Source organism: Pterocles gutturalis, unplaced genomic scaffold (assembly GCF_000699245.1).
Source record: "Pterocles gutturalis isolate BGI_N339 unplaced genomic scaffold, ASM69924v1 scaffold6146, whole genome shotgun sequence".
Classification (NCBI taxonomy): Eukaryota; Metazoa; Chordata; class Aves; order Pterocliformes; family Pteroclidae; genus Pterocles; species Pterocles gutturalis.
Window position 1 is genome coordinate 9,568 of NW_010102866.1, and position 12,323 is coordinate 21,890.

General features: G+C 36.3%; 1 protein-coding gene across 1 annotated transcript in view; it reads left to right on the top strand.

The window, feature by feature from the left end:
- Positions 1 to 11,945: 11,945 nt before the first annotated feature.
- LOC104471197 (rab GTPase-activating protein 1-like) overlaps positions 11,946 to 12,323 on the top strand; it is a gene marked incomplete at its 3' end in the record, with an annotated part of 40,108 nt that continues 39,730 nt past the window's right edge. Inside the window, exon 1 of the mRNA XM_010086450.1 lies at positions 11,946 to 12,084. Within this exon, the coding sequence (XP_010084752.1) occupies positions 11,950 to 12,084 (135 nt within the window). The remainder of the gene's footprint in view (positions 12,085 to 12,323) is intronic.

Here is a 12,323-nt window from a genome sequence, read left to right on the forward strand (position 1 = left end):
TTAGATTAGTTGCCTGCAACTTCCTCCCTTTGTTCCCAGAAGTAAAAAAGTTTTGTGGAAGTATTTAGTGTGGAAACGTTGATGGTAAGCTTTCATATCTGCATTTAATGACAACCATGTATCACTTGTGTTGAAACTGATAGTAAAACACGTGTATATTTGGGAAGCTATCTTAAACTTTGAGAGATAGACTGTGATTTAAAAAAAAAAGGTATAGCAATCGCAGATACAGCTTTTTGGTTTCTCAGGATTTCTTGTTTTTTGCAAGCAGGTGAATTTATCAAATTAGAAATATGATATAACACTTAAAATTCAAGTTACTCTGGATAACCGGTCTCGACAGACAAATACTGGTTTTGTTCATGGTTGTTTGAAGGTGATTGCATCAAGAAAATGAATGAGCGTTCTGTCATAGCTTTTTGCAAGATTCTTTCAGTTACACTTGGTGATGATATGATGATATGAGCAACTACCTTGTGTTATTTTAAATACCTTTTCCCTAGCAAGAGCTTATTCTGTGATTTTTATGGACTGGCCTAGATTAATCTGAGGCTTACACCAAATATAATCAATGAAAGTCATTCAATTTAATAAACAAGGTGCATGAGATCTAGGCAACGGTGATCTGGCCAAGAGGCTAAGTTAAAACAACTCAGTCTATTTTTTTTTTATTTTTTTTTGAGCCCGGTGATAGTTTCACCATAAGAAGGATCTAAAAAGTCTTTTTGTCATTATGTTTTTAGCATATAATTTATCCTTTAAAACATTTCTACTTGCCAGATTTTGTTACTAGAAAAAAAGCTACAAAAAACAATCAAAAAACTTTATTTGGCAGCGCCAGATTAATTTGTCTATGGAAAACCTTTCTTTCTTGTAAACCTTCGTTAAAGGTGGCTTTTTATGAGTCTTTTCTTTGAGTCTTTTCTTGAGATGTACTTGTTAGCTATTTCAAGGAATTTTAAAAACAAGAATGTAAAATAGAGTAATCAAAAGATCATGCCTGTCTTTTGATTACAGAGGGTTTAATTTTTTTAAATCAGTTTTTTCTTTAATCCTTTAGGAGGAAAAACAAATTCTGATCATCATGGATGTCTGGGGTAAAAAGAGGAGAAATTGTTTCTTGGAAAAAGGGCACATGTGTTTTTTCTCTTTCTCATTCCCCCTTTCAGGCAGTCTGCGGAGGAAATACTGATCTTAAGAAATTCTTTAGCTTTCCAGGGCTTGCTATGAAAAATGCTCTGTAAGGGAACATTGTGCATAGTATCTTGTGAAAATCAAGAATGTACAGAATCTACCAGTGTGAGTTTATGCATATACATACGTACATACCATCCTTGGGTTAGAATTTGAAGGTAACTTCAGGTAATGCAACAGAAACATCTTTCTTTGTGTGATTTTTACAGATACTTGTTCATACAGCTTTGAAGGATTCTTCCTTTAGGTCAAGTAATATTTTTGTTGGAATTATGAGGTATTCTTAATAGTTTATTAACTGAATGAACAGGCTTTTGTATAGGGGTTAGCTGATTTTTTCATACTACCTTGCCAAGCAGTAGTTCTTCCTTGAATTACGGAATGGATTTGGAGTAATTTGATTAGCGAAGTTGATCACACTGAGAAATATTCTCAAAGGACATGCTCTTATACGCATTATTCCTTGGTATGTGTCTTTCAGAAAATTTTATTTGCACATCTCATACCAGTTCCCAGAAGAGTTTTGGTACTTTGGAAAACTTTAACAGTGATCTGCATGTTGAAGCCAAACCTTGATCTCCTCTTGATCAATGGCATCAGCAAATTGTTTTGGTTCTTAAAATGGAAAAAGCAGAAAGTGAAGGAAAGCCTTTTTTATTTTTCATTCTAATGTGATTGGGTGGGATAGAATGGTGCATTAGTACCAGGTGTATCTGACTACATACTGACCTGTTCTTACCAGTGGAAGGTCATTTTCCTGTTAGGGAAACAGTTTATTGTCTTTTATGAATTTGCATTCTTCATTTTCTAAAACCTGTCAAGGCCTTTGAAATTAGCAATAGAGCTGCATTGCAGAATATATTTACAAAAACTTGCCCTAGGAATGTGGAATGCCAGCAGATTAGTTCCAGCATGCAGAGGGCGTTAAGTATTTACTGGTCAAATAAAAATTAGAATGCTAGTTAAACCAGTACCCTTCGTCATGCATGGGACTAGGAGAGGCAATAGTTACAAAGAGGGTCATGTAGTGTGGCTTTTAATTGTCATGTACACTCTTCTGTATTTCTCAATTTAAAGCAGTTAACTTTCAGGAGGTTTCGCTTGCGGTTAGTCTTGGTCTTTAAAATAGTTGAGATTTCACTTTCCATCTTATAATGTTATCTAAATATCTAATTTTTCAAGTGACAATTTAAGATCTTAGCTTGAATTGTAAAGGGGTTTAAGTTATAGCATATGTGGAAGTATATATTTAACAAGAAGTTTGGTTTTGTTTCATGTTATAAAGGAAAAGTTTTTCTTCCTTATCAAGTATTGGGTGCACTGTTGAAACTGTATGGTTTAGATACAAAAGCGGTAGAAGTCTTAGATGGCTGTGAAGTTAAAACTAATAGTCCTTGAGATTTTTGGAAAAAGCTGTAACTGAATAATAAAAAAAAAGTCTGGTGTGGTTATTCGTTTACAACTCATGATTGCCTTTGACAACTACTAGAATGAAAGACTTAAGAAAAATAACTAAAGAAAATGAGATTAGAAGAAAGAATGAAACATCATCTAGTCCATCCCACAGTGCAGTACCAGGTGGACTACAGGTTAACAGTTTTTAAGAAATATTATGAGAAGTAACAATCTCACTGTCTGTGCTTGGTAGTTTAACGGTAGCTTCTGCGGTTAAGAACAAAACATTGTGATTTCAAGTTAAATTTGCAAAAGCTAATATTCCCAAAATACATGTTGCAAATCTCAAGATGACAATTGTTATAACTTACAATTGGGTCTTTGAGGAACGAGGATTTTACTAACTCTGAAGGTAGTTGGTGCCAGGCAATGAATCAAGATTCCTTGTGTTCATTGATGTCAGAAGTGACACTTTATAAGGCACTTGTTTGGCCGAGGAGAAAGATTGGCACCCTGGATCACTACTGCATTGTGTCATACTGCTGCTCCATCTGGTTTCTTTTGCTGCACATCATATAATTCTTCTTGGAAATAATATCTCATGGAGAAAATACCTGGTTGGAACATTCCATATATTTAATGGAGAGAGGTTGTTCCATTGGCTGAATTAGAGCAACACTGTTATCTTTACTATTAAGGAATAAGCCATGAAATAATCTCTTTACAACAATGATGGTTTTACGCTAGTACTTTCCTCTGTAATATAGGTCACGATATTTTTGACGGGGTGGTCATACAGTTCAGTTAATTGTCTGGTGCTTGGTTTCAATTTGAGTGCTGCCTGCAAGCATCATGTAGCAATGGAAAAAAAATAGGAAATCAAAGTTTGTCAAACTTGTTATGAAAAATTGGTTACTCTTTATTGCTGCTTCGTATTTTCCAAAGTTAAAAAGTAATTACTGGCTCAAGAAGCTGAAGTGTTAGTGCTTAGTTGATGACAGAGAAACAGCGTGAAGATTAGAGTTGCTTTATTTGCATTGTTTGCTTCATCCTTGAGGCAAAATGAGCTACTGCACTTAACTAGTTGTTTGAAATTCTGGTAGGCTACCGAGTAAACCTGATTGCCAGAACTTGATGTGTAAGTGTGATTTTTAATTTTTTTTTTAATGAGATACACATGAAGAATGATAATATCTCCAGAGTAGCAGAAGCCTTTTTATTTACACTTATTTCTAAGTTCTACTTTTTGGAAGGGGATAGGGAGGAGAAAGATTTTTCTTTTAATTGTCAGAAAATAAAATTAGTTCCTTAAATTGGTTAAACACTAATTGGATTTGCTAGTATTGATTATACTTGTAAACAGCCTAAATTAATATGTGTCAGCAAGAGGTGTGTATGGTAGTGTAATGGGTTCTTCAACTGATACCTCTTATGCCACTAGCTTCTATGTGTAGACAAATCTGAATAATTGTTCAAATAATTGTTAAAAAGAATCCCCCAAACCTTATTTTTAACACTGTTTGTCCAGGGTGTCACTTGTCCTTCATGATTCTTATTTGCTCAAACTGGACAAAAAAAACCCCAAACCAAACAGGTCAGTGGTTCAGTTTTTAAATGTGCTTCTCATCTTCCCTCATGCCTTGGGCTTGCAGTGATTGATGATCTCTGCTCCGAAGAGAGATGGTTCTTCTCTTTTTGGCTGTAAATGTCAGCCGCTTCCTTGCCTGAGTCATGCTCCCCTTAAGTACCAACCGCATGCCTACCATTCCTCCAGAAGGGTTCTTCACCCTGATGATCTTAAAGTTAAGATGAATAAAACCAGTATTTTTCCCTGAACGACTCTAAGCTATGAATCTTGTAATGTTTAAGTGGTTCAGTGTCTTAAGCATAATCCAGAGTTTCAAGCCAGGAAACCAGTTTCTCTCCTTTATAATAAATCTCTCGGTATTCGTAATGTGATCTGTTTAAAAAGTGCTGGTTAGAATTTATTTGATAAGATATGGATATAATATGTTTTTTGAGGAGGGCAGGCATCTTCTTGTTTATGTAGTTCTCTTTTGATTCTGTTTTCCTTAAGTTGTTATTCCTGGGCTATAAGATTGACATGTAAAAACAGTCTGCAAAACCTCTGTATCTAGGCACCCAGTACAACAATTAAAAACAGTTTGCTGTCCACTAACAGACTAATTATTTACTGTAGCCTACATAGTAGTTTGCTTTCCGTGAGGAGACAGTGTTGCCAAAATAAGCTATGTGGTTAGTTTCCAGTTGTGTGGTTTTTGGTTGTTGGTTTGGTTTTTAAATTTTTTTTAAACACTTGTTCTTAACATTGCTTTCATGGAAACGAGAAGAATTTTTGTATACATATATGTATGACTATGTTAAAATATACTGAGTGATACAGCAGTCATCTCTCTGTGTTAGGTTGGTTTTAATCTTGGGAAACTATCAGTAAGCCGAGTAAGTGCTTGTTTATTTGTTTTCCCATATGTGCTTTACATTGTTTTATCTTTGGCAGTGAAAGACTCTGGAAAACAATTTATATGTAATAAACCAGTAGTTAGTATAAACATAGAGACTTAGCTTCTTATATAAAGATTACATAAAGAAAAGTTGAGATTAAGGATAAAATTATAGCACTGTTGTTGTCAGTGAGATTTAATAAAACTGATTTTGTGACACCTAGGATTTTCTTCTGCATCTGTGTCCATGCAATCAGTAGAGTAGGGGGTTTTGTGGAAGGTGGTTAGCACCACTGCTTCAACATACAATATAACAAGGAATTTTTTGAAGTTGTTTAGTCTTTCAGTGAAAAAGCATTGAAAAGATAAAGCTTTGTGTATTTGAAGCATTTGTTAGCTTTCTGGGGAAGATATGCCTCGTTAATGTTAGCAAGCACGTATAAGTGCGAGCTCTGTGTGCTTCTCATTAACATTAGCAAGCTCATGGGGTGAGAGCTATGGTAACACACAGTTTTGACACATTTCTTGAAACTGAGATGCTGTGATCGAGACACTTGCTTATGTGTGTGTGTGTAACTGTCAGTGTCCGTCCAGTTTCTAGTTCCCTAAGTGGCAAGTTAGAATGTAACCACATCACTTCAGTAAACTGGAAATCTCAGTCATGTAGCATCTGTGATTTCAAGTTCATTTAGCTTAATGCTCTTTTTGCTGTCATGCACTATATTGTGTGGCTCAAAAAAAAAGGGAATAAACCACTCTTTTCAGTGTACACTTGTACTTCACACATCTGTTAGTGGAAGATGAATCTGTGCATAGCGATATTGGACCTTCCTCTTCAGAAAGGTCCCAGAGATTCTCTTGAGGAACCTTAGTTCTGAAAATAGGTACAACTTAGTTTCTTGTTTGAGGTTTGAGATCATCAGGCAAACTGTATGGCTTTGAAAGCCTGTCTTTTATACGGGACCTGATTTTGTTTGTCTGATAAAAGGAAGTATGAATTAGCCTGCTCTTGCTTGCTTTTTTTCAAGAAGGCAAGAAGCTTCCTTTTAAACATGTTTCTTGTTGCTTACTGAGAACAGATCAGCGTTTATCTTGATTGTTTGTTGTCTTTTCATAGCTCTACATTTTATCTTTTTTTTAGTTGTTGTTGGTTATAATGCTGAAGCAAAATTCAAAGAATTTTTTTTTTTCTCAGAACCAGCAGTGAACTTGAGCAGTAACTTTGAAATAGAACCAACAGTGAACTTGAGCAGTAACTTTGAAATATTTGTTGAACACAAACTGGAGGTAAACCCAAAAAAGTTTGGTAACTGCTTCAGAAGACTGGTTCATGTAAAAATTGGTATTTACTTTTGGGGACCGGTTTGATGAGGAAGTTTTTGAATCTAATCAGGTGTGCAAAGTGGCTCCCTCCTGTCAAGTCAATGGCTCTACCTTTGATTCTTTTCCTCCTGCGATAGTGACAGTGTGTTGCCAGCAGTGCCCTGTCCAGAACTACTCTGCCCTGCAATCCCATGGAAGTACATCACTTCCTAGGTATTTGTGTTTCTGTGTGTGGTGTGTTTTTGCAAGTCTGGATTCAATGCAAAATACACAGAAGAGGGGAGGGAAGGAATTAGGAGCATTTCTGTCCTGTCCCCCTTACTCTGATTCAGTGCTGCAGCCACCTGGGTCTTCCAGGATTGCTGTTCTTCAGCTTCTCTTGCTCTTCAACTGCTTAGGCTACTTTATGAAGGGAGTTGCAGTGAACGTGGGATGTCTTTCTGGAATGAAGTGGGGAAGCTACGAGGTTTTGGCCTCCTAAAGCTTAGTACTTGACATACGTGTAGTAAATTCTGGTCTCTGCCCCAAAACACCTATATTCCAAGTAGTATGGCTTAGTTAGCTGTTATCCAGGACTTTGTGTAAGCAAAACACTGGGAATTGAAGTATAGCAGAAAGATTAAGTGACTTGACCAAAACTGCATAATAAAGCCCACAGAGAAAAGCAACAGCTTTTCTCCAATCGGTTTAGTATCCCTACAGCTTAAGATATTTTTCGATGCAAAATCCGTCTGCCCCTGCCCTTTTAAAACTAGGTGAGTCTGATTAATTACTTTGTATCTCCAAAATCTTTTGGTCTGAAAATCTGTTTGTCAGAAAGCCTTTTCTGAAATTGTTACTTTAAAAAAAATTTATCCTTTCATGATAGTAGGCTTTATTTAGCTGAGTTTAGAAAAATTTCCTCCTCTGTATTTTTTGCTGTGTTTCTGATTTTTTTTTTTTTCTGTGTGGTGGTGTTCATCCAAATGTGGAGGAAAAATTATCTTCTCTGTAGGAAGGGGCATGACTGTTGAAGGTCCTTCTTTTGTAGAAATTACTTCCTTGCGGTAGTTGTACATACTTCCCAGTATTCTTTCTGTGAAGAGAACTTTGAAAGCACAATTTGTTGTCATCTTTCTGAAAGCGTTGTTGGAAGAGCAGTTCTGACTCTTGCTTGTGGTGGTTTGGGAAGTTACCGTCTGGTCTGAGGTTTCAGTCCTTGGAGCAGTGTTGGCAGAACAGAAGGTGTATTTGCACCTTGGCCATGTTTGTTCATTTGGAACTAAACTGCGCTAGCAGATTAAAATAAGCTGCTGGACTTGGTGCAAAAGTAGCTGAGATGCATTATGCTTGCTGACTTTCCTGTCCCTGGCTGTCAGCCCATCTTTACTGGTTACTGCCCTCCCAGTAACTTTAAACTGATAAAGCAAATGCTAAACCGCTTTCATCAGTATTCTGAGACAACATCCAGCTCCAGGATTGTCTGCTGCTAACTTCAGGGAATAAACTTAACATGATTGAGGACTGTATAACTGTCTATATGTTCTGACTAATGCAGTCAAGAATAAATTCTTACATTCTTAAATTTCAGCTTTTCATCAGAAAGGATGATCAAAATTGAGACCTATTTATGAGATTAGTTATAGGGGTCTGTTCTTAGATTTTGTACATGTCTAATAGGTGATGCTGTCATTTGTTCTTTACCTTTTGTAGGAAGAAGGGGAGCTCAAGTGTATAACTCAGTAATGAGTAAAAAAGGAGTAAATCCTCAATAGGAATAAAGCTAATGACAAAAGGGAAGTGACATAACCATCTGCTGACTGAAGGTGACTGCAAAGTCCAGAATGCACGTGTGTCTTGTTGCTAAAGAATAAAAAAACTCCTTCAGATGTTCTACTCTTTCCTTCCCCAAATAACCTTAATGCATAATTCTTTCAGAGAGATTCTTTTTGCTGCTTTTCCTCAAAAGTGCTTAGCTGAAGTACTACATCATGTGCCTTTGTGATGTAAAAATAGAAGCTTTTTCCCTCTAGGTAGTTTACTACTTAAGATGGTATAAATCTCAGTAATCTTCATGAGGCTCACAGTTATATTCTTAAACTCTGACATGAACTTTACTCAAGCTGTTTAATTTGAGAAATGACTTGATCATGATTTTTGGTACTTTGTCTCTAGCATTAAAAACTGTTTTTGATCAAAGACTGATCGCAAAATATTGTATGTAAAGCTTTTGCTTTCTAAGTAGCATGTGACTAAAACGGGGGAGGAAATGAACTGTCTGTTCACTCTGAGATTTTCATTTTTAGTACACACATTTTCCATGAACCATCTAGAGCACTGCTATTAATTTGTCATATGGCAAGTTCTCTAGCATGGACATCAAGAGGTTGTCTTAGCAGGAAACCTGAGCAGTTTGTAGACCTGTTCTTGTAACTGTACTTGTGTGAGCTAAAGAGTGTAGAACTGCCGCCTTCTGGTTGAGGCATTTGTTTCCTGAACGTCTCACTTGTTTGAGTTCGTGTTTTAGTACTAAACTGAAACTAATGTGGCTTTGGTTTGACTGGAATGGGATAGAGGGCATTCATGAGCACTGGTGGCAGGTTGGAGTAGGATGTAATTAGGCGTTCTGGGGTGGCAATTTCTTCAGCTAATGTAGTTGCGTATGGAAAAAGGTATGTGTCTGCACTGGATGTGGTGGTTTAAGCTGATTGTAACGACAAGCTTGGAATACACTCAAGGACATTAAAGGCCTTGCAACTCAAATGTAATTGCAAGAATGTGTATGGTATGCTTTTAAGTATCTGATCTAAATGAGATGCTCCTTGCAGTCATCTAGTGTTTATAATATTTCCTTTGTCTTGCAGAATAAAATTTAGAAAGTAGGAATTCTCTTAAGCTGCCTATATCCATATAAGGCAAGAACAAGTATTTTGTCCGTCAGCACGTTTCTCTAGTTGCATGATCATAATTTTCTTTGCCTTTACAAATGTTACATTTTTCCTGGTTTTATTATTAAAATATTGCTACAAAAAAACTTTTCCTAGTTCACAGTGTGCCTGTCAGTTATTACTTCGCTGCAGAAAGAACTAGTGATATGCTAATGTTAGCAGCTTGCACTTGTCTTTTGATAATTTATATAGGAGAGCCACCTTATGGGAGAATGACACAGGAACTCCAATGTAAGTAAGCACAAAAAATAAAGAGACTGAAACAGAAAAAAATGTCAAAATAGTGTCTCTTGTGATCCCTCGTTTCTGCAAATGTGCTAGAAGTAGTGGTGAGGCATCATCTTTGTCATCTTCAGTGAGTCCTGCAGTAGCAGGTATGGGATGGGAAGGAGAGAGGCTTCTGGCAGATTAGATCTTTGCGCCTGGTGTGACTTTACCGTCATCCTCTGCCGTTTTCTCTAATGGTGGTGTAAGTGGAGAGCTAATGATTACTCAGGGTATGCTGAATTTGGGGAGCATAATTTTACGTCCTTTCATTGCCTTCAGAGAGTTCTATAATAGTGGACGCATTTACTTCAAAATTAATATTAATTTTGAACTAGACTTGCTGTTCATTGCACATAATACACAAGCTCTTTAGCAACACTTTTACAACATGACATTTGTTGACAAATACATGGATTAATAAACTATAACATACTTAAAATCTTGTGTATTAAAACTGTCTTTTTTTTGTCAGAAAGATCTTTGAAGCAAAGATGATTTAAAAAAACTGAAACAAAACTTATTCCAGTGGTGAATCCATTACCTAGGCTTGGGTGGAGCATCATCTGTCTGAAATATATTCATGTTTGTGAGTTCGTGCTTGGTCTGGAGATTTTGAAATGCAACAGAGTGCACTAAACTGCTAATCCAAATTTGTAATCACTCTCTGAATGTTGTAGCTGTTGTTTAGTGGCTTTTTTATAATGTGAATCTAACAAGTTATGCTATACACTTATCTGAGAACTTGAATTCTTCAGTTATTCTGGGGTTTCTCTGTATAATACCTTCACTGGGTTGATGGATAAATTGTGGCTAGGGTAGGGAGAGGGAAAATCTTTTTGTAGAGTTCCATGTATGATTATGATAAGCTAAGTCTTGCAAAGAGCAAAAGCATGTTGACTGTAGTTTCAAAAGTGATACAAAATATTTTTGTGTTGAATATAGTCTAGTTCCCACACTTGTTTTTTGGTCTGAAGTTGCTAAACTGCTCCCCGGGGCTAGCATGTTAAGTAATGCCTGCTCAGAGTGGTGGAGAACATGCATGTCTTTTTTAAAACGCTGTTTTTGTGGTTCGCTATAGCTAGAGCTAAATTTGCATTGTTTTCTTGATCATTTAGTGTTGTGGAACTGTTACTGAGAAGCAGGCATGGCACAGTTCCACACCTTGGTACTGCTGCAAAAGGCAATGTGAAGCTAAACCTGTTCTTGTTCACTACGAACTACTTGTTCACAACAAACGTTTGGTTGAGCTCTACCCCTCTTTGGGCACCTTCCAGCCTTGCAAAGGTGACAGTAGCAGTTTGTTTCCTTCTGTGCTGTATGCGACTCTTCCGAACTCTTAGTTTTAAGCACCATAAATCTCAGCACTCACTCATAGTAGTAGTTTTCAGGAAACTGAAATATTTGGAAGTGCATGCTATTTGTAAAGTCTATCTGAAAATATATTTTCTCTTTTTTTAACACAGAAAGCATAAAAACATAGATGTATTTAAATCTAATATAGTGTTCTTCATTCTAGCTCTTCATTCCCAAAGGAATTGGGGAAGGCATTCTGAATTAGCATAGGTGATACTGTCTTTCTTTGGTGGATACCTCCAGGAGCTGTCCTCATTCTGGATGGTTTTGTATTTTTACATGAACTTGTAATGTATAGGCTGACTACTACTTTGCCCCCCTTTTTTTTTGTTTGTTTCTAGTTTTATTTTTTTTGCTGCACAGACAATGGAAAACTTCTCGGTTTCCATAATATTTATGGTTTTGTTGGTTTTTTTAAGTGGTTTTTCAACTAGTTTCAGAGAGATTTGCTAAGAAGGATGGGATTGTGGTTTACTATCACGTTTGATTTCACCTATAGATATAAAAAATAATAAAAACCACTCTAATGTAATTGATTGCTAGATATGTTCTCATGTGGAGAGCATACACTTTGATATGCAGTTTTTGTAAAATTAGTCTTCAGGTAATCTGTATCTTCACACCACTTGCATGACACTCTGCGTAAGAAATATACCTGTGTGAATAAAAGGCAGAAGTTAGGGAGGCAGAGGGAAGCAGGCTCTGGAAGATTAAAAGCAGGGGAAGTGGAAGCTCCGAGGTGAACTCCCTCCTGTGTTATCTGTACACATAGATAACAGCCACTGCTGTTGAATCATGAGATTTTTAAACACAGCACCTAAAAATCATACTTGTTTAAAAAAAGATTCCTTATACCAATGAAATCAGAGTTTGAGGAATATAGTATAATATATTCGTATAACTTTAAGTATTATATTATTCCACAATAACCTCATATTATACTTATTGTTTACAGCTTCATAACTAATTATTTAATATTTTTTCTTCTTTGTTAGATTTTTCTGGCAGGAGGAGAATACTGACCTGAGATGGAAGTCAAAATGTCATTTAGCAAAGCTGGTAGGATTCCCGAAACTGTATCCACATTAATTAATGAAGAATTTGTCCTGGTTCATCAGCAATCTGAGGACACCTCTGGAAATGATGAAAAACCTCAGCTAAAGGTTTACTATTACTTTATTTTAAATGTGTAGTAAGATTTGTATTGATCAAAGATTGCAGCTTCTTTTGAATACTCGATTAAAGATCCTTGTGTGTGCTTGAGGAGACTTGTAGGCTGTAATTTTTATCCTTGCTTATTACCAGTGAAATTAACAGCTCAGATTAAGCAAATCTCTCCAAAAGTGGCAGTTGAGTTTTTCTTTTAATAACTTCTTCGGGGGTCAGCTCTGTTAGTATTCTG